At 34.6% G+C, this 24,951-nt stretch overlaps 1 protein-coding gene across 2 annotated transcripts in view; it reads right to left on the bottom strand.

Annotated features, from left to right (window-relative positions):
* The window catches only part of LOC124359853 (probable G-protein coupled receptor Mth-like 1), a 37,437-nt gene extending 12,793 nt beyond the window's left edge, over positions 1-24,644 (bottom strand). Inside the window, exons 1-2 of one of the 2 annotated variants that reach the window (XM_046812941.1) lie at positions 23,922-24,644; positions 4,127-4,543 (exon numbers count right to left, since the gene is read on the bottom strand). In XM_046812941.1, coding sequence (XP_046668897.1) covers positions 4,127-4,543; positions 23,922-24,474 — 970 coding nt within the window. In that variant the 5' untranslated portion in view covers positions 24,475-24,644. The remainder of the gene's footprint in view (positions 1-4,126; positions 4,544-23,921) is intronic. The other variant, XM_046812942.1, reaches the window with a different exon arrangement.
* Positions 24,645-24,951: the final 307 nt, after the last annotated feature.

Genomic DNA, 24,951 nt, shown 5'->3' with positions numbered 1-24,951 from the left:
TCTTTTAGAAACTATACAGACTTTCCAATTAAAATACCAAAAATGGTGTGTAAAGTATATACCGGTGAAAAATAACACCAAATTACATTGTAGCAGTAACAGTTTATGTTGTGAACCCAATAAAACAATTTATGCACTTGATTTCAAATATTTTTCTTTCAACCACCATTCCGCTTCTGCAAACATGAGAGAATTGTAAATTTGACACACCATTATTAGTATGGTAATTGAAAAGTTTGTAAAGTTTCAAAATGATCGGCCAGTAAAGGAGCATATCATGGAAGCTTAAATGTGTAAACCTCTTGTGGACAAACTGTATAACTTAAGGTACAAGAACAAATGCAATATGAATTTATAGTACTGTATCTAGTTTATGATTTGGCGTTCTTAATTTTAGAAGAACAGTTATTAATAACGAAAATAAGTAGTGGGTATTAAAGTAAGAAGTGGTTTACAAAAACAATGTAGGAAGGCTAATGTTGCGTCGACCTTGAGCAAGCCGCCAATGCCAGAGCTAAAATCCTTCTTGTAACAGTCAGGGAAATCCCAAACGGCTCACCCAGAGATTGATATTATATTACAGAGATAATGTACTTCTACTCTTTCTGCCAAATATGAGAAGTTGTTTAGACAATGAATAAAACTTACTACACAAAGTTACGGTACACCCATATGAAACAGTACTTCAAGACATAATGGTATGTATATGTTTAAAAGTATTATTATTATACTTGTAAACAAAACTCGAGAGAGTCCTGCGAGTACTGGTTCTGTACAAAGTTCAATGACCATTATCTGAAACTTGCACTATGTTCAGTCGTAACCTCAAAACTGGTTTATAGTGAAAGTTTTAAAATGAGGAAAACATGAAGTAGGTCTTCTAATCATTGAGGAGGCCTTACAGAGAACCTTGTCTCTTATACAGACTCAATACAAGCTGTCTCTGAAGAGAGAATAATAATAAAATTGTTCACATACACATACGAAACAAACGGTGTGCCAAAGAAAAGTAATTGGGATTGGACTAAAACACGGGGGAATTTGAGTCAGTTACTAAACTAAATTGTCATTCTCGTTGTTCTAACATTTTTGTGAATTTATTTAATATCACTCGGCCACCATAATTAGCAACACTAATAAACTCATTGCTCTAATTTAAGTTAATTAAACAACCACGTATTAAAATATATTTATTATTATCCTAATAGTCATAAGAACCTACACTTTGCATGTTATCTATATTTCAATCCAAGTGCTGCAACAATTCTTTAGTATACTAATTATTATAACAAGTTAGAAGTACGCTACAACACGTGTCTTAACAGGTTTCACTGAAATCGCATGAAACATGTCAAATCTATAACGCATTTCATTATGAAGATGTGAGACAATCATACCGCAGACAAGAATGACATAAAAATGATGCGTCATGGAACTCATTCTTGTATAAATGAAGTGTCATGCAAAATTTAAAGTCTGCGTATCAAAATCTTCCTTGGCATACTCGTATCTTGCCACATGATACATTCAGATGTTAGTTCATTGAATTGGTTTTCATATCAGTTTAAATAATAACAGTCTACACACCAAGTAACTATAATATGATGTTTGTTTTAGAATAGTTAGACTACATGCATTAATATGTCACTTGCTTGAATCTCTTATAGGTGTATTAAGTTTGATTAGTCCTCTTCCGTAGACAAGTGGATACAGTCTCTCTAACTGAGAGATCGCGGGTTCAAATCCCGGGTAGGTCCAATCATGATAGGAATAACAGCCACAGTGACCAAAAACAAGCCAGCATATCCAAGAGATGAGGCTTAAAAGAGAATAAAAAAAGTTTGTTTACAAATGTATTTATTCTGTTATTTTCTCGTTACCACCATGGTATGCATAAGACCAATGTAAAAATATTCGGTAACGCTCCACCAAATCCCACGGAGTGACATGCATCATCATCAAACTCAGTGTTCCTCATATGAAAATGAAAATACGTGCAGGATTGTCAGTCTATAGGCTAGTTTGTTTACGAAATATCGTACGGACGAACAGACAGACAGAAATGGTATTTTTCCGACCGCACGAGAGATAGGCTTCGCTAAAGCTCAGCCAATGATTTGATTATCACTTAGCAGAACTCTAGAACACGTGTCAGGTTGTATGCTCTAAACATATTTATTGTGTTTCAAACACGAAACTTATTTCTAAAAACAAGCTGAAATCTCGCAATCATCATTATGGTTAATAAATACATTTAGTAAAATATCTCTAGTTTTACAGTATTTTTTAAGTTTTTATGACTTTTACACGACTTTTCAGAAACATTTGTATAGTTAATTTAGAAGTAATGGGAGGTGGTCAGTTGTCTGATAAAAGATAGTGCAACTTGTAGTTACTAAACAACACTTTTCCAATATTATTTGACTTTTTTGGAAGAGAGCTTTCGAAACCAATGATTTCACTTTCCAATAAAATTAAACATATCGGAAAAAATATTGTTTTACTAACCAACTGCCATAGTTTTAAAATTATCCAATCGCTCTAAATGTTTTCAATCATGTAACTTATAACTTATCATTATTCTCTAAATACCTTTCTTACAAATGAATACATTTTGAAAGAAAATGTGATCGTATTTTAACACATATAATATTAGGAACAATGAACAAAGAAGACTTAATTGCGTCAACTCTCCTTGATTTTCTCCATTGATATAAGTTGACATAGACGGTATAACTAATAATAGTGTTGATATAACAAATTTGACCATGAAAGAAACACAGTTTGTGAACTATTAATTTATTAAAAATTGTTTGTAATTAAGTACGTGTCCATTCAAATACATATATCCCAACTATACACATATAGTGAACATCTAAACATTAAAATATTCAGAGACTTGTTGTCTGTTTCTATTCAGAACGCGTCATTTGCTGCAAGCTATATAGATGTTGTTCTTGGACCAGATGTTCTTTATCAATGGCCAATGACGCCCACTGAATTAGCCGATAGATCGAAACAGCCGACTTGCGTAGCAGTGTCGCTCCTTCCTCCAATACATCTACAAGGAACGTTGTCTATTTGACATTATCAAATATGAGAATACACCATCTAGTAGAGTCGATACATGTATTCCGATCAAACTTAGAACATTTAAGACATGTATAAAACGGGTGCGTCCTATAAGACCGAATCCGCAAGGTCCGAAAGCTGTTTTAGCCCGATAACCCCGAAATTGAAGTCGTCCGATAGCACTGAAAATAATCCGCCAGAGTCGAAAAAAGGATTTTTAAAACCCATTGATGTTATAATTTGTCTAAATGTAGGCTAATAACACATTAAATTTGGGTTTGCTATCTCAATTGAATTTAATTTAGTAAGTAAAGATAAACAGGGGTTTTGTCAACGAATTAATGTTTGCATTATGAAGAAACATGCACTGTTTACTTAACGTAATGCTTAATTTTTGAAAAACTACATTTTTCTAATGTTAAATTTCCGTACAACTAAGGACTAAGAAGTTAATCAGTGTACCGATTAGGATGAGGTAAATGGCCATCAAATATTCAAGTAAACAAAATTAAATCAACAAAACTTTCCATTCTATTTTAAAACATTCATTTTACAAGTTTCACGTTTTACAATAAATTAACATCTCACGTTTAGTATACTGATGCTACTTTAGTGCTAAGTACGCAAGAATATTATCTCGTTCGCTTCAATTCAATTATATTCAGACGCAGTGCTATTCTAGTACGAGCGCGTTTAATTATAGTATAACCAGAAGTCTAAAGTTGGACATGTTGTCACTAGTCCTCTATTGGAATTATAGTATTCTAAATGTTATTTTCGAGCCATTTTCTGTATAGCCATTAACTACTCGGGGAGAGAGAGAATTAAATCGACTTAAATATTTTAAAAATTAAAACATTATTTTAATAAAATCGTTTTGAAATTCAAGTTTCTGACTGCCTAACCTTTCTGTATGAAGTTCTATATGTCCGACTTTGAGTAACCAAAGACAGGCCTTTACGCAAGTTACGTGATATAGAAAGATCTCTGATACTGTAAAGAGATAAACCACTTTGCTGTTAATAGTGCCGTTGTAAGATAATACGAGACTCACCTGCAGAGGAGCAGAGGGTGGAAGGCGCGGGTATGGAGGCAAGATTAACGGTGGCCATGCAGAGATACCCGACCAGCAGACAGCTGACATGAGCGATGAGGACACGAGAGTGGAGGGTCTTGCGCAGCTCGGGCAGCCAGAGGTGCAGGGCGAGGGTGAGGCCCAGGAACACCGCTCCCACACAGAAGAAGCCGCCGTAGAGTGTAGGCTTGAGTGTGGCGGCTACAGGCTGAGTGCAGGCCACTAGTACTGGGCCTCTAGCTGAGGAGTCCACGCAGTATTCAGTCCTAGGCACGGTCATGCCCATGCTGGGTAGTTCCAGACGGCTGAAGCTGGAGATGTACGCCGGTCCTGAGATGTACTTCTTATACGGCAAGAGATTGCAGGTCGGAAACCCATGGATCACCAGAGGGTGTTCTGGAAACAGAAATACCACACTTTACGAGTATATTGCGTTTCTGTGAGCATAGAAGTAATATGGCTTAATATTCTTTTTTAGTGCAGTATATCTTCCGGAATTCAGAATTGTTATCTTGAAGTAACTTAAAAGCCTTTACGTCTTCTAGAAAATATGTGTAGCCTTAGTATATTCTAGAAAATATGTGTATGTATATTGAAGTGAACGTGTGAGGGCAATTTGCTAACGTTCCTTCTTACATCCTACAAACATTGGTGGTCCTATTTTTATGAAATGTGACATCTAGGCGAATTTGTGAATATCTAGATCATTTCTCTCAAAGTTTAATATATTTATATTTTGTAAAAAAGATCATATTTATAGGAATATAAAATTTTTTTCAAAAGCGATTTAAATATTTTTGTATTTACTATAGTCCACAAAATGTCACAAACCACATCTATACAACAAATCTAATTTAAAAGTGATACAAAATTCAATTTTAATTTGGAGTAAGAATGTTAGACCATAATACAGATCAAACGGATGGTATTCTTGGTACAATTTGATAAGTGATCGTATTGAGAATGTTTTACCATTCTATGTCATCTTTAGTAACCGAACATTTTTTAGGTTTTCAAAATTCAAAAACAAGTTTTGTAAAAAAACATATGCTTATTGGAGAGGAAGTGCAACTGAATAGCTTTTTTTTAATTTTCTATGATGGTAAATATTGGTAGGTATTGTATAAGGAACGAATAAAAGTATATGTCAGATATATAGTGTCATTTTTAGTGACGTGTATTATAATACTCTCTTTGTGGTATATGTAGATTATTCCAAAGCCGAACAAAACACGATTTAAGAAATGAGTGCTCCATAACCCGAGCTACTTCACAACAACGTATACTCCAGGCTGTTGAAGATACACTGATAGCTGCAGAGTGGAAAATTATTGACCTAAAGCGAAATTATTTAAATTATGCGGTATTCTAGAAAGCTAGCAAACAGTACATGGGAGGCAGGATGGTTTAGCTTATTTATAATACATTAAAGAATGCATGGAGAAAATAAATATGGTATTGAACAGTTATAGAAGCCCATGATTTGAAAAAGGATCCATCAGAATCGTGACATTTTCTAAAAGTTGTTGCAACTATCAACTGTGTAACTGTATCACTTCAGATAGAGTCGAGTTTGTTTACAGGTTAGGATTACCGGTACGGAACCAGAGTTCTTTGTGGTAAAAAACTAGTTTGTAATGTGAGAACGTCCGTCTTGAACCCTATAACAAATGGTACGTATTGTACAATATAACAAATGTATATAATTATGAGTGTATTTATTGGGGTTATTTTACTAATTTAGAATATCTGCTACTACTTAATAAATGTGTACTACTTATCCGTTTCGAATATTAAAAATAAATGTGTTATGTGCATTTCTATGAGTCTGTTAACCGCTATTTTGGTTTGTTGCTTTCAATTATTTAAGGATGGAATCCACAGAATACCAATAGTCATGAGTACTGTGTTACCAGCATTTTTGCTCACGGTTACGTATGACCAGAATTTTGATTTCAAGAACACAAATTAGATTTGTAGACGATCAATTAGACAAACATTCTTGTAAAATACTGACTGTGTATTGATGAGAATCCGAAGCGAATAATGATTTCTTTATACCGTCAGTCTAGGAACATTTTAAGTTGTCCGAAGAGAGCAAAAGTTTGACTGACCGTGTGTGGTCAAGTGATGATAATCTTCACTAAATGACTCTTTTTTGGCAATTTGCTGTATCTCTCAGCTAAACCGTATTAAGAATTCTGCTTTATCAAATGACTAACCTCTCCGAAAAGTGCGCGACAAGAACATGATGCTATTAGCACAAACATCAGTATTTTACTTTCAAAACTGAGGAGACTTTGTAGCTGATTACCAATCCTCACAGGGACCTCACTCAATATCTGAGTATCAATAAATAGCATAGTTCTTATCCGAAGTTTGTTTTGACGATGGAAGGATTGTAAAAGAAACAGGATTTGTACGGATATTTGCCATCGTTCCGTGATAAAACAATCAGTAACACTAAGTTTCGAGATCTGCACGCTGATCTCTTCTTCAGGCGAATATCTAACCTAACACGTAACTACAATCTAAGTTAAATAATCTTGATACAATAATTAATATTTTGTTTTTATCAAGTGGATGATTCCTAGCTTATGCACAGTACTCTGGTATGGTTTGTTTATTTTAACCTAGATTATAGATATGTGTTAAGTTAGTGATTCACCTGAGGAAGAGATCAGATTGCAGATCTCGAAACTCAGTATTACTGATTTTTTGAATCACTGAACGACAGCAAATGTCCGGACAACTTCTGTTTCCTTCAAAGTTCTTGTGCCAAAGTCCAGACCTTGGATGTCTAAATGACTTTATACCCTAGTGGTAAATATTCTTTTAGGAATGCAGTTGATTTGATTGTTGATGAACCCACATAATCCCGAACTGGGCATCAAGTAGAAGTAGAAGTAGAGTTCACTCGAACTGTTGAGTTGGTTTATGTGGACATTCCCTGCGTTAAACCTTCAGTTAATAACCTAAACGTTTAAATAGGGTTGATCAAAATACAACAGTTGTATTTGTCTCATTAATGACAGTCACACTAAACGTGAGATTTGGTTAACTTCAGTTATAAAAGTTTATCTATTTTTTGATCAGATGATAATTTTGAAAGGGAAACATTTATTTTTTATATTAGGATGTGAAAAATAACAATATCTACTGTCAACTGAATACTTTAAAATTTGGCGTGTTTCTTTTCCTTCGGAATCTATCCTTGCAAAAATGTGTTAATTAGATAAATTCCCGAAATTCGAGTATGCCTAGAAGCATATTTGAATCTTCATAAGATACATTTGTATTTTATACAGCCACCCTATCATATGTTCCCTTAAAAACAACATTGAAGTGAAATAAACAAACCCACATTAATCTAAGTACAAGATGACAATATTATAACAACTATAAGCTAAGTAATTTCTTCTGAATGAATTTTACGAAACTAACATTTATACTTTTATTGTATATATTATAATCCACTATAGAAATTTTAATTTAAAATTAAACGTATTAAACAATAAAATCTTTTCTAGGATAAAAAAAGATTTCTTTAGAGGAAAGGTTGATCCCTCATTGTAACCATCCATCAGGGCCTACTGGCCTCAATTTACCAAGAAGCATAGAATAATGTTACCAAAATATATATGTCAATAGATTCCTCAAAGATTCTGCAAGGGTCTAGAAGAAGAATTTCATATTAATTTTTGTGGTAGATATGTCGCAGAACTCTGGCTTTACAGCATAACATCTACAATTTGTTAATTAATTTTACTGTGCATTTAATGAGCCTTTTCCGTCATGTAATGTACATTGTAATGAATTTTATTAGTCATTAATCAATGAAAATAAAGTTTCCAAAATGTAATAAATAACATCTTCATGTTTTTGTCTGAATATTTTACCCAAGACTGTTGAAGTGCTAATACAAAAAAAATTAATTAGCAATTGTTTTACAACATGTGCTGTTACTAATGTTTAGAGTGCTATATTACCAGTATAGTGTATATGAGGTGTGTAGCTATAAACATAGTATATACTGCCATATACTTATTTCGCACCAAGTGTTAACTGATAATAACTGTAATTATCATTATATTCCCTGTATGTGTAACATACGGTGTTAACAGTTACAACGCCGACTAACGATAACACATGTTGTCTAATTGTACTCGGCTAATAAGGTAACTACGTACTAAACAAGAAGGTATTTTTATAGGCAGCCAATTGTTTTTTTCTGTTATTTTACCAGAGGCGTTGTAAAATTATATAACATTAATTTGGATAATATGCAAAATTTCCTACATTCTTGTTGTAGTTTTGCAAGTATTTAGATTTTTTGTATTAAGTAAAAACAACAACCCCAATAGTACATTTATTGATGATATGTTGGGCGAGTAAGTTATAAATTTACAAATAAAAATTTTTGTTTTCTTCAACTATGAAGTTTAAGGAAAAGAAAACACGACATGTATTATAAAACACATTAAATATATGTCTAGATAGACGTTGTGGAAATAGAAAAAGAGGAATGGCGACAACAAACAGAAGGTAATTAACAGCAGCTAATGTGATGAACAGTCATGGAGTCTATTGCCTGAGGGAGCGAGAAGTGAAACGTTTCCTCCTCAGTGATATAGATTAGAACTACAACTGTAGGTGATCTTCCATTGCAGGGAGATTTCCAGAGAGGGAATACTACAGCATTGACTAAAGAAGGTGGAGAGGTTAAGTCCGCTCACAAAAGCGATGTTGACGCCACTCCGTTGGTGGGTTGCCAAAACTCCTTCCATACAATCAGGCCTTGACTATCTCTTGTTCTGGTTACTTTATAATCACTAATAACCTCGTCTTTTTGTAGTGCGTGTTCACTTAGCGCGGTATCTCAGAGAGCGAGTATCTCTAGACAGAATAAACTTCATTAGCCAGAACAAGATAATTACTCTGTAAGGATTGCGAGAGACCACGCACGTAATCGCCCACTTATTCCGTATGGGACTTATTCAATTAAAAGAAGCCAGTGTTGTGTGTACCAGCGTCATTCCTAAAACTAGTTTCCCATTTTAAGGCCTTTTTATGGGCGTTACCCTTTTCCGCCACCTGTGTGTCCACATGATAAAGGATATAGTCACGTTTCATGTACCAGGTTTTGCACTCAAGTAATCGCCCGGTGCCAATACCGGAACTCGCGTTTGTAGACTGGCGTAGACATGTTAGATTTAAAAGGAATTTAGTGTAAACACACGGTTGTTTATTAATGGCGCAGGGTAAGCTATACCTGTAGCCAAAACTTGTACGCGTTATTCTGTGTAGAATCATTATATTATGTAAATTTACCATAACAAAGTAAATTTCACAAGTATTATGGCATAAAACCATACACATAATATTGAATACAATTAGCACAAGCAAATGGCCAAAATTAACATGAAAAACTATTTATTTAAAAATTTATAATTTGGTAGAGTAAGCTTTTGATAAATTGTGATTGACAAATTGAACTCATGCCTGAGAAGGCAAGCGTTCGTAAGCTGCAGTTCTGTCTCTCAGTTCGGTAGTTATAAGAGTATATTTGTGCCTCTAGTCTCATAAGAGTGTATGTCGCTACCTCTTAAAGGATTACACTTTGTCTTGAAAGAAAGAAGCGTCTCTAAAATATAGAGGCAGGGTACTGTCAAGAGTTTCAGATTTTTGAATGCTGGTCTGCATGAAACTCTTTGCAAGTTTTGCAATATTATTCTGATGGCTTTCTTTTGAAGAATAAACATTCTAGAAAAATGTATGTTTGTACAACCTCCACACAAAGCTACGCCATAAGATAGATGTGAGTAGATTATTCCATAATACGCCGTCATCAGTACCTGAATTGGGCAGTATTTGGATAATTGTCTCAGTACATATTTGTCTGAGGACAATTTTGTACAAATGCTGTCTTAATAATCCCATGTCAACCCTCGATCAATGTGTATTCCCAGGGATACATTTATTGAATAGACTTCTTCAATCTCGGTTTCGTCTAAGATGGATGTTGGACTAAAATCTGAATCTGTGTCGCAGACAAAATTTAATAAAAGTTTATTTTGTTGGATGTCTTTTAAGATTTAGCTCATTGATATACTGAATTGTTTTGTTGAGTGCAGTAAATGTCATCATTTCAAGATCTGTGTTTGATTTTGAGTTAAAACAGAGAGTCGTGTTATCTGCGTACTGGACAATTTGTCCGTTATGCAGCGATGAGCCAGTGTTGTTGACGTACAATAAAAAGAGTAGTGGACTGAGTATGGACCCCTGAGGAATACAATATCCCAACCCCCTCTCCGTCGACTGCATGACTGAAATTTGGAAATGATGTTTTCTATCACTGAGATATGACAAACCACTCAAGTAGCACTCCTCGTATCCCGTGATATTCCTGTAAGTGAGTTAAGGTGCTATGATCAACACAGTCGAATGCTTTTGACAAGTCCAGAAAAACACTAAACGTATCTCTTTGACTTTAAATTCCTTCTACTACCATGTCACTAGACGCACGACTGCATCAATTGTCGACTTTCCATTTCGGAATCCGAAATAGCTTGATGATAGTTGATTAAAATTCGGCATTGCACTTGAACTCAATACATAATTTGTCGGTGACACCGACTTCAGTATTTTACCAATTAGATATGCAAGACGTGTTCGTTGTTTGTGGGCTGTAAACTGTAATAATTAGGCGGAAATATTATGTAATACCCAATCCAAGTACATTGACTGTTGTAGCCGAGCTAAATCCACGTCTAGGTAAGTGTTAACATTTACTCTTTGTTAAACACAGTGCGAATAAAAACACATTCAGTTCGCGTAAGATTTTCGTTGTAATTTATCATAAGGAACATCATTCAGTAAATGAATTTTGAGTTGAAATTGAACAATTGAAAACAAAACGTCCTTGATTATAAAAGGAAAATTATTGTTGGCCATAAATATAAATGTAGAGAGAAATATGCCTCGACATCAAAACATATAGTGTTTTGACCGCCAGCGAATTTATGGGTTACCCTGTATTAAGCCAGAGAGGTGTGAATATTTTACGTATAATATCTTATCGTGGATGAGAGTGCTGTAGACAGATGCACATGGACTGGGCCGAAATGGTTGGAGTAAAATCGCATATAAACAAACCGTTCTGGAAATACGTTGTGGTGTGTAACAGTAAACAACAGACAAAAAAGACAGTCCAGACCCACTTGCTGACGTAGATGTTAGTGATAAATGTCTTCAAAGTGTCTATAAATAAACCATCTGCGTTAAATATCTTATACAATATTGATTAATCTTTGGTTTATAGTCATACTTTTGTTTCTTTCACCTCGGCATTTTCAACTTCTGATTGTTGTTGTGAGACAGGCTCGTCTTCCTCATGATCGTGTAGGGTAGCGGTCGTCTCCCGGGCAGCTGATAAAGTGATTTCTCTGTGTTCCTCTAGGTTGAGTGACCAGCATTCATACGTGTAGCCTACTAAGTGTTCAGCGTCCGAAGTTTAGGAGTGACGAAAATGACGAGTCTAGTTTTGTTAAAACCCCTTAGCAGCATTTCTTTGGATTTTGAATCTACTTGAAAAAGAAATTCAAGTAAATGTGAGCACTAACAAGACCTGTACGGTCTGAATAGAAGTTAATGGACAGTTTTTTTTGCTCGAACTCTTCAGGCTGTTCTTTCTTATTCGTTCAAAGTCAGTACATAAAGACGGAGCAGGAAAGCGGAGCGTTTTTCAGAGTCCTTCAAAAACTGTAGGTGACGTAGTTGTTCTAGCTGAGATCCTTGTTCCGAGGTCGAATGTTTGGACGAAGCTGAGGTTAAGTGCGGGCTTCTAGGTCCACAGTTAGGAAATTTTGGAAATGCCAAAAGTAAGCAGTTACAAGTCTTTTCACGTATATATATATATATATATATATATATATATATATTTAATAATTAGTATTACAATTGATATTATATACCTCCATATCCAAAAGATGCTTAAAATGCTCATCTATTATGTTTTTAAGAAAGCTTCCGGAAAAACCGTTAGAAATAAATATATAAATAACATAACTTTGTAATACTTTTTTACCTGAAAACAAATCGTAATTTTATTAAATCGATGTTATATAGTAAAAACTGCAATAAAGGTCAACATATGTGTAAATATAATTTTAAAATTGAGCCAAGCTTCAGGTGAGCCAGCTGAAATGTATTGAAAGTTACCGCAAAAATACGCAGGGTATACTTGAAATTTATTTGATTTGCATTAAAAGATCATAAAAGTTATTTTTAGTAAGGATTTTCTTTCAAAAGAGCGTAATTGGTTATTGAGCTCAATGTCTGCTTATTTGTTCTTGGTAATAAAAACCAACCATACGCGGAAACTTAAAAAACGTTAGTTGTATAATCTAATTGTTAATTCTTCTTGGCGCAAACTATATTCTACTGAAACAAAAACTCTATGACGTAGACAAGATTTTAAATGATTTCTGATGACGCAAAATGAGAACATTAAAACACATTAACACATCCACATCGAGTTTACCACGACCTTGACCTCTGTTTGACCTTTCGAAGTGTTTCTCTCAACCCGATCTACGAGTTTCAGGTTGACGTCATGGGGAATTCGTCCTGCGCTTTCAAATCAGGTATAGATAATCAGCTTTCGTTTGACTTTACATTAGTATTTGATATGCCTACAGCTATAATAGTTCATTATGGACTTCAGCCGACAGCCTAAAGAATGAAAAGCGTAATGGGTCCATTTTAGTTGTAAATTCTAAACGCATCCCTCCCCCCAGGAGGTTCACTTCTGACTGATTTATATAGCTGCCAGTTTAGCGTATACTGGTTACATAAAAACCCGGTTTGTCACTTAAATGTGGGCCGCCCAATGGCATCACTAACCACAAATTTTGTGATTTGGGGGTAAAAAGGGCTAGTCAAAAGGTCTAGTTCATTGTGGACTACGACTGTCGGAGTGGCTAAGGTTATGCTCAAGATTCCTTCGAGCCTAAACATTGTCTCACCCAGTCTCACCTGTGCGCTTTGACTGGATGAGGGTGGAATGGAGCTAGCATCCTCTTCTTCGAAAGTGAGATGTATTAGATAATGCTCGTTAAATATTATTTTAATCTTTCTCCGCATGGAATCTCGACAGAAGGACAGAAGGTAAAATTGGAATCTCTTCCCCCAATTTTACCCATCCTAATTATCCATCCTGTCACTCTGATCAGCGCAAACGCCATTTTAGAAAAACATTCTATCAGAGGTTGTTATCTTCTTGTGCTAAGTGAACAAGCATAGTTTAAGGTATCAATTTACGTCATCTTATTTCCATAAAGTTAATATTAGGGGCGCTCAAGAAAATTCCAAATATCTACGTAACCTGATCTGAAGTTAACTCAGCTCCTACTGATTAAGCTCGCTAAACGAATAGATTACATTACCCAAAACACCTGTGATCGAGTTGCTCGGAACATGGTAAACAAACAGATGTATTATGTATTATGTCTGAAACTAAACACATACAGATATTTAAAACTCCTATTTTAAGCAAAACATTTTCAAGTCATCAACAAACTGAATGAGATGAGGGATTCGAATTTAAATATTAAATTATTGAATTGAGATAAAGCATCCTCTAATTAATTTATTGAGTTCGGGTCCAGTTCAACTTTCGCTTAGTGCAGCGTCTAATTCTGACGCTGTCAAAAACTCAATTGTGCACCTGATGGGACAATGAGAACAACTGTTCACTTAGATTACTCTTGGTTTTATAATGAGGGTATCTCTGATGTCGAAACGTTCCAGAGTTTGATTTAAAATTATTCGTCACCAACCTTTTTTGGATCTCTTCACAGTGACATGATTACCAGGAGTCAAGTCTATGACAGCGTCAGGTTCCAGACGCTGCACTAAGTGGAAGGTGAACTGGAGCTAAACTCAACATTCAAATTGAATCAACCCTTCCCACCATAGTTACGTTATGTTTACGTAGTTTTTATGTTATAGATTAATGTTTGATAAAAATGTGTTATTAAATTATTTTCAACAATTTCCAAATACTATTAATAACAATGAATTACAAACAAAAAAGAGTATATGTATTGCAATCAAAAACAATATAGAGCACAATATTTTTATTTGTACTACGAAAGCAATGATACGTTATAAATTTTAAATTAATAGAAATTTATATTTATTTGTGTAATAACATAGGGTTACAGAAAATAGACCATTCAGAAAAAAACGAAATACAACTAAACATCACAATTCACAACATCAAGCTTGACATTATGAAATGATTCTAATGGTAAAAATAAAGATAGCTTGAAAGCAGTTATAACAGCCACTATCTAAAAGAAAACAGTAAAAATAATACTAACATTTTAGTTTCTGATGTTCCAGACAGAGAATAGGTCAAGATGGAAGGATAAGTTTGGGAATCTTCCTGTAGGCTTGCTTATTGGCGCCCCCGAAGTCAAGTAAGTTATAAAACCATGATAGAATAATTGGCTCATATCGCTCAAGCGGTCAAAGAGAGACTTCAGGAACAAATCCCTCTTGGAATTCCGAACTGTAAAGTTTCTAAGCATTCAATGATACTGTTAAGAAACGTGTTTAAGAGCAATTATTTATTTATAGTTTGCATGCTTTAATACAGGTTAAGACCCAATTCCATTAAAGCAGTTAACAATTGTACACAATATAGTTCATTCGTGGGTTTGCAAGGTCCATTTTCAGTACTTAAAATAAACAACTGAACGAAAATTGGTCGAAAACTGAACGTCTAAGACCAAGATTCCCCTATCCACAAAGGTTACGGTGGTCCTCGGCTGGTTCATCGGCCGTACGGATGTCCTACGCGTTCCGGCAAGACTCACCAACTTGCTCTGGATTCTGTTCAAAGCCTCATTAAGTATTTTCATGTGAGGACACAATACTGTAGATATGTATTCCAATAAATGGGCGTACAATTGTCCTGTAGAGTAAGGGCAGAGTGGAAGGCGAAGAAATATCCCGTGATGATCTAAGTGATTTTATCACAGGTATACGTAAATCAAATATCGTTATGCAATAACTGTCTCATGCTGCTTTTACCATATGGTCTGCGTCAAAACTTGAAACGAATATTATGTTGAAGATTTTCGTGACGCCAAATATATTATTTTGATAGTATCGAATATTTAGCCATTAATAGTATATTCTGTTTGACTGACACTCCTAGAGTGATATGGAGTTAATATAAAATAAGTTTAAATTAATATAAGAAGAAAGATCTGTATTAAGAAGTCAGGCTGTATAGTAAATATTGGAATCTATCTAAATGATCATCATTTATCTCAATGCTGCTTAGGGAGACTTTGCAGTTCATGTGAACGTTCTGAGTGATACTCCCTCTGTAAGTCTTTGCGCCAGGCTTGGAGTAACGAGACAACGTAGATTGCAGAGGCGTGTTTATCTTTCAATGAAGGTAAATGGCCTTAATGATACTAGAGAAATTTCACTTATCGTAATGGGGTTCCAGTGACGTCCAAGGTGGTAGTTATGTGGTCCTATCAGAAGCGCGACAAATAGACTGAAGAGACTGACGTTTCTCCTCGTGACCATGATTTACTCATGTGATTCTAGAGGAGATTTCACTGGTAATTTCCTCTTGGAGGGCCTTTGGAATCCACCCAGCACATAAAGAGGCAAGCTAGGTACTACTAGCGATAGAGGTTTTGTTTTAATTAACTATGATTATTAATGATGATGCAAAATAAAGTGTCTCTCTAAAATGGATCGTACCGATATTAAGGAACCATATTGAATTCGTTACAGAAATGAATTTTAAGACAGAGGAGGCCAATAGAGATTGGAAATGTATTTCATGATTATGACTGAGGAATAGATTAAGATGTTTTCCATATAAAATGGATGATTTGAATAAAATCAATGTTTATGTCAGAGATTCAGATGATGTCTCCGTCAGAAGCAGTGTGAAGTTTATCTTGAAGTAACAGTATACATGATAAGTGACAAGTATGGAGTTTTTAATGACTATAAATGACATAAACAGTACAAATGTTACTATTTATTTCATAATTTTTATAACACTCATGTTTGTTGAGGGTATGTGAAAACTACCCTGAGTGAAATCGAAGGACATGGTGTGCGGGATTGGGGTTTTGTTTCCAAATTACCATAATTGACATTACTGATAACTGGTAACATCTCACAGTTAAAGTAATGATGCTATATGAGACCACGTGACATGATGGATAAGTTGCAGATATTTGGTTCCTCCAGATTTCCATCGACTTTTTTCAGTATTTGGCAAGATCTTTCAGTTCATGGCAGTGATTCAGGTGGTACGTTTGAGGCGTTTGGAGCTGATTAAACTAGATATTAGGACATATTAGGAATTTTCTTTTTATTACTACGATTGGCTTTAGTGACGTCCTTACTGTAGCCGGCTTATAATCTTCAAGACTTTGTAGAATGGTGAGGAAAATGAAAAGAAATTACTTAACTAATGCTAGAAGACATTTCGTCCATCAGTGTTGACATGTACAAATAAAATGATCATGGCCAATCCAAACCAAGACGTTCCAATGAGGTTATGACTAGGAGCAATCAACAGAATACGCTAATGGCTTCCAATAACCGCAAATGGTAGTTTATATGACTGGCCGCCGGATCGCGCTAACAATAGTGTTCCAGGGAGACTTAATAATATTTTGAAAATTTCTTGAAATTTTTTTGTAAATTAGGCTTGAGTAAAAAAAGTATTTACTTCTAAATAAAAAAAAACTTATAAGAAACAACATTTTGAATGTTAAATCTCCTACTATGGACGGTTTATTTTTATAAGCCGTATATGGAGATTGTTTCGCAAATAACTAAGTAGCATATTGAACGGTTGTGCTGTCCGGCCCTGAGTAATTTTGTCATTGGCGCCACATCACGTCACGCTGTTCGTATTAACTCTCTTGTCAGCTCGATGATGGTTTATGAAAGTCAATCAACCACTTGCAATACGGCGGGAAACAATTAGTGTAACATTTTTATTGCGTTTTAATTTGTTTTCAACACAGTTTCAGGAAATCAAAGCGACAGTTTGTCAAAATATGTTTTTGTACATTCCTGCATAATTTCAGGAGAAATTTGATTATTATTTTAATCTCCGAGATAAAATATACGCTCTTGGTGGTGTATAAAATAATTTAGTACAAAAATATAGTCTTATAAAAATGTTAGACCTATTGAATACAGCTGTATATTATTATTAAATATTACAAAAATAAAAATATTAATATTATGATATATTATTACTATTATATTAAATGTTATATTATTGTACTGTATGTAATATGTTGTTATAGTATTCATAAAAATCCTTTCAATCTAAACAAACCAATTTTTGTACAAATAAATAGTATACAGTAAATCATCTTAGCTAATATAATGCTTATATATCCACAGAAGCTGCTATATAAATGAAATAATTCAATGTACAGGGTAGCGCATATGTTAGTTTCTCCATAAATTGGGATATTTTGTTTCGATAGGTTGGTAACAATTTTATGTTGGCAGCAACACGGAGTAAGTTCATTGTTGTCTGTTCCAGTGGCTAGTTTAAAGTGTTTGTCCTCCTCCGTAGACGAATGGTCATAGTCTCGGCTCTCTAACTGTGAGTGCACGCGTTCAAATCCCGGGGAGGACCAATACAGTATGTATAGACACGAAACAGTGTGTGTACTTTGAAAATAAACCAGTGAACATAGAAGCCTACGTAGCTGAAGCTGAGGCTTGAAAGAGAGAAAAAATAGTGTAAAGTGACGCTCTTTGAATCTGTTATTTGTTTGTGTGTGTTTTAAAATGTTTACAACCCAACAACGAGTTCACATCCTTCAGTTGTGGTGGAAGCATAATAAAAAATACTGCTATAATAATTGAAGAATTTAGTGGTAAATATCCAGGTGTCGCGATACCTACTCGACAGTATATGCGGAAGTTAATAAAGAAATTTGAAATAAACAGGAAGCGTTTTAAGTGCCCCGAAGTGTGGTCGTCCACGATCAATTTGCAACGAAGAAAACCTGCACACAGTTACCCAAGCTTTTGTAGCCAGTCCCGGTAAATCGACTCGTAAGGCATCTGCTGAACTAGAAATATCAAGAAGAATCCTGCAAAGAATATTAAAGCAATGAACATTTAAGCCATACCGTCCATATTTACTCCAAGCGCTTCACGAGGATGATTCCGATAGGCGATTGGAATTCTGTAAGACAATAATTATCCGCTTAAAGGCTGATCCAAATTTCTTACGATCAATTTTGTGGTGTGATGAGGCATGGTTCAAACTACATGGACGCGTTAATCGGTATAACTGCGGGTACTGTTCGGATGTAAATCCTCATAATGGTAATCCAAGCAGAACTCAATCTGCCTGGTGTTATGATATGGGAAGGTATTTCGAGTACTGCACTGATTGGTCCTTATTTTCTTCAAAGAAATGTTAACTCAGAAAGTTACTTACGGTTGCTGCAAGAAGTAGTAGTTCCCGAGCTCAGAAACAATCCTGTTTTCAATATTCATTCGCTCATATGGCAACAAGATCGTGCCCCAGCACATTTCAGTATACAAGTTCGAGATTTTTTAAATAACACATTTAAGGAATAGATTGATCGCCGTGGTACAATCGATTGGCCTGCGCGCTCGCCAGACCTGACCCCATGTGATTTTTCACTGTGGGGTATTATAAAGGAGACTTCGCTTCTCATGTAGGTTATAGTTATATACACTCATACTTCCAGCAGTCTCGGTCTCTTTAACCTCATAAAAAAGGTAAACATTACGAAGCTCTCATTCTTCATCTGAGCAGCACCAGAGGTAGCAGTGCGGTTATCGTCATTCACCTGTTATCTTCTTTCTAATTTGAACACATGTGATCTTCTCTCTAATTTAAACACATGTGATCATCTCTCTAATTTGAACACATGTGATATTCTCTCTAATTTGAATTTGTATTTTCAACAACGTTTATGACTTTTAGCAATTAATGTTGACAGCGAGCGTTTCTTACCTATAGAGTTGTGTTACAAAAACTTTTAATTTCACAAAATGAAATAACAAGTTTTTAAATTTTAATTTTAATTTCATAAAAATAACGTTCACATTTCAAACTCCAAAACAATACACGTATCTTGTATAAATATTTGGTCTTAGTCAAATCACAAGTTTCCGAATTATGAACATTCAAAAATTGCAGTTTGGTTGAAAGGCGCCAAAAACCGGTACCCCATTTCGTTGTTACCGACATATAAACTGGAATTCGTTTTTGTGAATAATATATTTTATATTTTTAAACGCAGATATTGACAAGCTAAATTTATAATGTAACACCCATTATTGTAGCTCTACTAGTTATGTTGTAGTTAACGTTCAAACTCGGGTGTTTATACTTTTCTATCAGATAATATAGGTAATTGAAAATGTATCCAAGTCGAAAGATATTTTTACAACATCATTCTAATGATGAGTTTAGTATTCATTTTATGATTTATAGGCTTTAAAGTTATTACTGCTTGGAATACTATAAACTATACTATACCGTACTTATCATAAGTTCACTTTTTCATGAGATATTTACGTCTTAATTTCATCTTATTGTGTATTGTAACATTGTAATTGAAGATTTGAACTATTTGACTTTATATTATAAAACATGTGTTTTGAGAATACAGAAAGACCTTTATGATTCAGAGTGCCGGGGTTTCCAACGAGCACTATCGTTCAGTAATGTGGGAAAGGGATTCCTTGACCTGCGTGCACGGACTGTCAGACAGTGTCATGTGGGTATGTGCCAACGACCCGGCCGTGCCGTCCTGTCCTCTTATACGACCTAAATATATTCCTCATACATACAAAAATAATACAGGGGTTTTCTTAAATCCGTGATTAGCGGTTAAGTGTTTTTGTTCTGAATTTATAATTCAAAACACTTATCAGTTCGATATTTATCTAGGAAGCCAATGGTATAGTCAGGTTTTGATTTAGAGCGGAGGTATGTATCTCAATTTCCACGTTTGAAATTTAGTCGCCACCTAAAAACGATCAAATTTAAATTTAAACTTCATCTACTGTTCAGTAACCGTATAAAATATAAGTAACTTTATAACACTTACAAACTTTATCATATTTTTCAATATTGTGGCCAATTTCTCAATTTCTTATGAAACATCATATTTTTTATATTTTTGAATATGATATAAGATTTAAAAGCTGTTTTAACCTTGATAATTTTTCTTTTAAATTTACCCGTTTATGAAACTATTTAAAATATTAGTATTGTGTCCAAGATCAGTAATCATACCATTGAATAATTAATATACTGCCTACATTCTCATAAAATGGAATAATAAGGATATAAAGACCATTGTAGTGACAAAAATCATGGATTAGAATAGAAGACAATTTGTTATTTCAGCAAAAGTTTTAATACAAAAGCGCATTCGCCGCTAGGATAGTAATAAAACCTTAGTGCAATTAATACGAGTATACCACCGACTTAAATAGAAAATGAACGATTCGCAATAACGTCATAAGCTTCTTTATTACACTTGAAATCATTTTCACAATGGTGCTTGCATATGGCAAAACGTGGCACTAAAAAACTTTGGTAGGCTGTAGCTTCTAAAAGAGTAGGTTAAAAATGCCAAGAATAAAAAAGTTTACAAATAATTTTAGTTTAAATTTAAAATTGAAAATACAAGGTGTTCTATAAGAAATTGGTTGCAAAAATGGAAAATAGTTACCGAACAATATATTCCCACTTTTCTGTAGATGTAGACGTGTTGGAGATAGTAATGGTGGCACAATTTATTAAGATGGCCACGCTGTATATTTAAGAAAGGTACTGGGCAATTACAAATTCTAGACTAGAACATCCAGAACGTTTAAATCTAAATTAGAATGAATAAAAGTTTTGTCTACATTAAATATCCCATCCCACTTTGTTTATTAGATCCATACGTACTGCTGTATGAGTAACCTGACTTGAAAACTATTAGTTCATTTTTCTTGATCTTATAGACGGAAGTTTTGTGATTAGCGGCCTTCATAATAAAGGCGTCCAAGTGGTCCCTGGAGGCCTAAAACCTTCTACACGGAAATTCATCCAAAATGTATTAACTATGCATAATTTGAATATATTAACATTTAATTAAGTTGTTTCAGTAGGTTTCCATGATACGCTAGTGGGTTAGTAATAAGTGGATCTGACCTAACCGTTAAATATTTAACAGTCGAAACTACCTACGGCTATTCTGGTACATGGACCTCAACGTGCGGGTCTAACGAGCTATCAATATATCTCGGAGGGTTTCCTTCTCTTATCTCCAATGGTCTTAGGGTCGGTGCAAGCATGGTATTAGAAGGATTGAATTAAAAAATAAAAATAGAAGTAAGCAATTCATAGGTTTTTAATCACTATACATTATTTATTTATTTTGAATTCTAACAAACGAACATGGATGAAAAATACAACAGGCATCAAGGCATCCATCAGCACGTAACAGACGTTTTAACGACCAATCCAACAAAGTAGCTGCATCACGTTTTACTACGTAAAATGATATCATACAGTATTATAATTGTACTAATTTACTTTACAAATTTGTTATTCGGCCACTTTTTTATCATGATTATCCACCCATAAGACTAATGTAAACATGATAGAATTTTATTTTGAACTTTAATTTAAAAAATATACCACCCAATAATAATGATATTATTATTCTATTAGCCTAATAATAATTATTATTATTATTTGGTTGTTATTATTAAAAATATTATTTTTTATATTTTAATCGCTAGAGGTCTTCCTTGGATCAAGACGAACCTATGTACCAAATCTGTAGGATCGTTCTATCGATATTTATAGCACCTACGAATAGACAGACATATCGACTGATAGATAAGGACACAATTTGAAGACTGCCACGTGTCCTTGTCGGTAGATTATGTTGTGTATCCGACAATTTAAGAACATATAGCCCCTCCACGCTGCCCAGGGTCCTCTTCTGAACTCTATGTTGTTGTAGTAAGCCTCTGTAATCTTGTAATTATACAAACAGGTATTCCAGTTAACCTTCAATGGTACGGCCGCGGGGACTGTCTCTCGATTAGTTTATGCTTTTGTAGAGATAACTCGTAGACTTATATAATGTTAGTGAGTAAATTTCTCACGCACTAACATTATAATTAATATATTTTGACCAATTGATAAAAAATAAATGTATCCTACCATAAAGCTTAATCACTGAATTGGTTATGTACAACTTTTGCAAGCTTACTAAAAAAACTGTAGTATTATTCTTATATTATGTATTTAGAGCTTGGGGCAATCCATTATACTTATGCGTGACGCGTTTCGCACGATTACGGCATTGTCAAACGCACACTCAAATAAATTAAAAAAACAGAGCGCAGTCATATTATTTTATTTTCATGAGTGTACCGTATTTTATTTATTTATTTTGCCATAGTATAAGATCTATATAAGCATATTAGAGTAAACGCCAAAATTATTATAATGATTGCTCTAAATAGGTTACTAGGACTTTTAATGAGCAGCGCAGGAGTAATGGGTAGCTTAGATGTTAAATTACATACATAATATTTTAACAATTTATGGATTTAATGTTCTTTGTGTTGGTACTTGTTGCACGTACAGAAACCATTGCATGGTCCATTGTGAGATAAATAGTTTAAGGACTACAAATGAATTTTATTTAATAAAACAGAACATCAGGAATATTTTGTAGACTTAAAAACTACTGAGAAGACCCTAAATGATAAGCAGTAATTCTTTCAAAATATTGACCGTATAAGGCGTAGAATTTAAGACTGAAGAAAAGATCAACGACATATTTAAGTTATAATAGAATTGTGTTCATTCAGTAAGTCCAATTACAGCAAACCAATAGAATAAATGACTGTGTGATCCTCTGGGATCCAAATCACTCTTCATTTTTTTGTTTAAAGTTTTATTCATGGTGCTGTAAGGTTAAAACTGCAAGGGATGGAATTTGATGAATTTATGATTTAGAATAATGAGAATAGTCGTTACTTTGCGTTTCCTTTGGCAATTACTCATTTCCTTTTCGAGATTACCATAAACCTAAATATTGATCCGACAAGACTGTACCGCTCATAGTACATGAGGCATATAGTCTGATTGATGATGATTATCAGTCAGGTAGTCATTCTTAATAATGATTACTCAGGTCTGTATTGACTTAACTCAACAACAATGTATATTATGATATTCCTGATATAGGATTTATTATAGCGTTTTTTAGGAAATAAAGCATTTGTTAAGGTTAAGGTTTTGTTAGGTATAGTTGAAAGTAGCTCATGGTATCTGTTAATCCTTCTGCTGATACTGTAGTATGATGATTTCATGACTATCCCAAAAAAATATGATACCCCAAATATTTGAAAAAGGATTGCGCCAAATAGTTTCCAATTTTTATTTCTTCCCAATATGAATAATGAACATTCATCTGTAGTTGTAATGCTTCTCCAAAATTATTTTTGCCTTTGCCACGGGATATATTTATTATTGTTATAATATAATATAATATTAAGGTCACACCCGATAGTAAAATTTAAAACAGCTTACACTAATGTTTCCTTTACCGGTTCGAAGTTTTTTAGAATTTGACTAAACATTAAATCTAACTGTTATATAAGCGTAGAGAGAAGAAATATTGTTTCAACATACTTGAGTTGCTTCCCAGAAACCTTTGGCTCTCGAAAGGCTCGGTGGCGTTGACGCAAGAAATAACGTTTCCATCCTCGGAGATCCTGATCTGATGGTTCTCGAGGCAGCACTTGTTGAGGCATGTAAGATCACTACAAGCTGGACACAGCAGGGCCACGAACATCGGCTGTTGTTCTTGCGAGGGCGGTATGTACAGACTGTCCACACACATCTCCGTCATGGGTAGCGTCCAGTTCTCTCCCGCTTCACTGTATATCACCACATTATTGCCGGCAATCACGAAAGTGTCGTCCTGAACCAAGAACGGCTCGTGCTTCACACAGCTAAACTGAGTTTTGTGCTCTAGCCTGTACTCCAGAATCCTGTTATCAGTTGTGGCGGACACGATTGTATCTGACACTTCGGTGCCACTGGACACGCAGGACGTCACGTCCCCAGAGAGTTGACTTCCCTGAGGGCAACATTTCGGTAACCATCGCTCAACTGCAGAAACCGAGAACACGTGGTTTGTAAAAATAAAAATAAAAGGAACGCATATTACACAGTTAAACATGTTAAGGAACTAAATCAAAACTGATAACAATGTAAAGATATCCAAAGAAATCCATTTTCCAAGAATCACGAAACACAACCTTACTGTCCATTCATTCAGACGGGAACTACAAACAAATTAGCGTCACCGCCACTGCATGCAAAACCCGTCTGACCGGTGCCAGTGTACAGTAGTGTGTGTAGCCCACAACAGCTGATCATAATCGTTTTGTTTACAGTGTTCCTCGTAGTTCCCGCGCTGCCCGCTGCAGCAGTACTGTACAGACTAAGGGAGGATGACTGCAAAGAATTGATTCTGATAAGAGAGAATATAAAGGCTGAAAGATAATTATTAGATATAACTTAGATTAATTAGATTAGACGAATTTACTGCATTTCTTCATAAAAGCCAAATACGGATGAATATGGGTATTTTAATTACAGATTTTAATTTCCAAGACAAAGGGATTTTTACATTGAAAAGTGATTAGGAAGACTA

The sequence above is a fragment of the Homalodisca vitripennis genome, chromosome 4 (assembly GCF_021130785.1).
Source record: "Homalodisca vitripennis isolate AUS2020 chromosome 4, UT_GWSS_2.1, whole genome shotgun sequence".
Classification (NCBI taxonomy): domain Eukaryota; kingdom Metazoa; phylum Arthropoda; class Insecta; order Hemiptera; family Cicadellidae; genus Homalodisca; species Homalodisca vitripennis.
The sequence above is the reverse complement of the archived record's forward strand: the minus strand, read 5'-3'. Positions and strand labels throughout refer to the sequence as shown.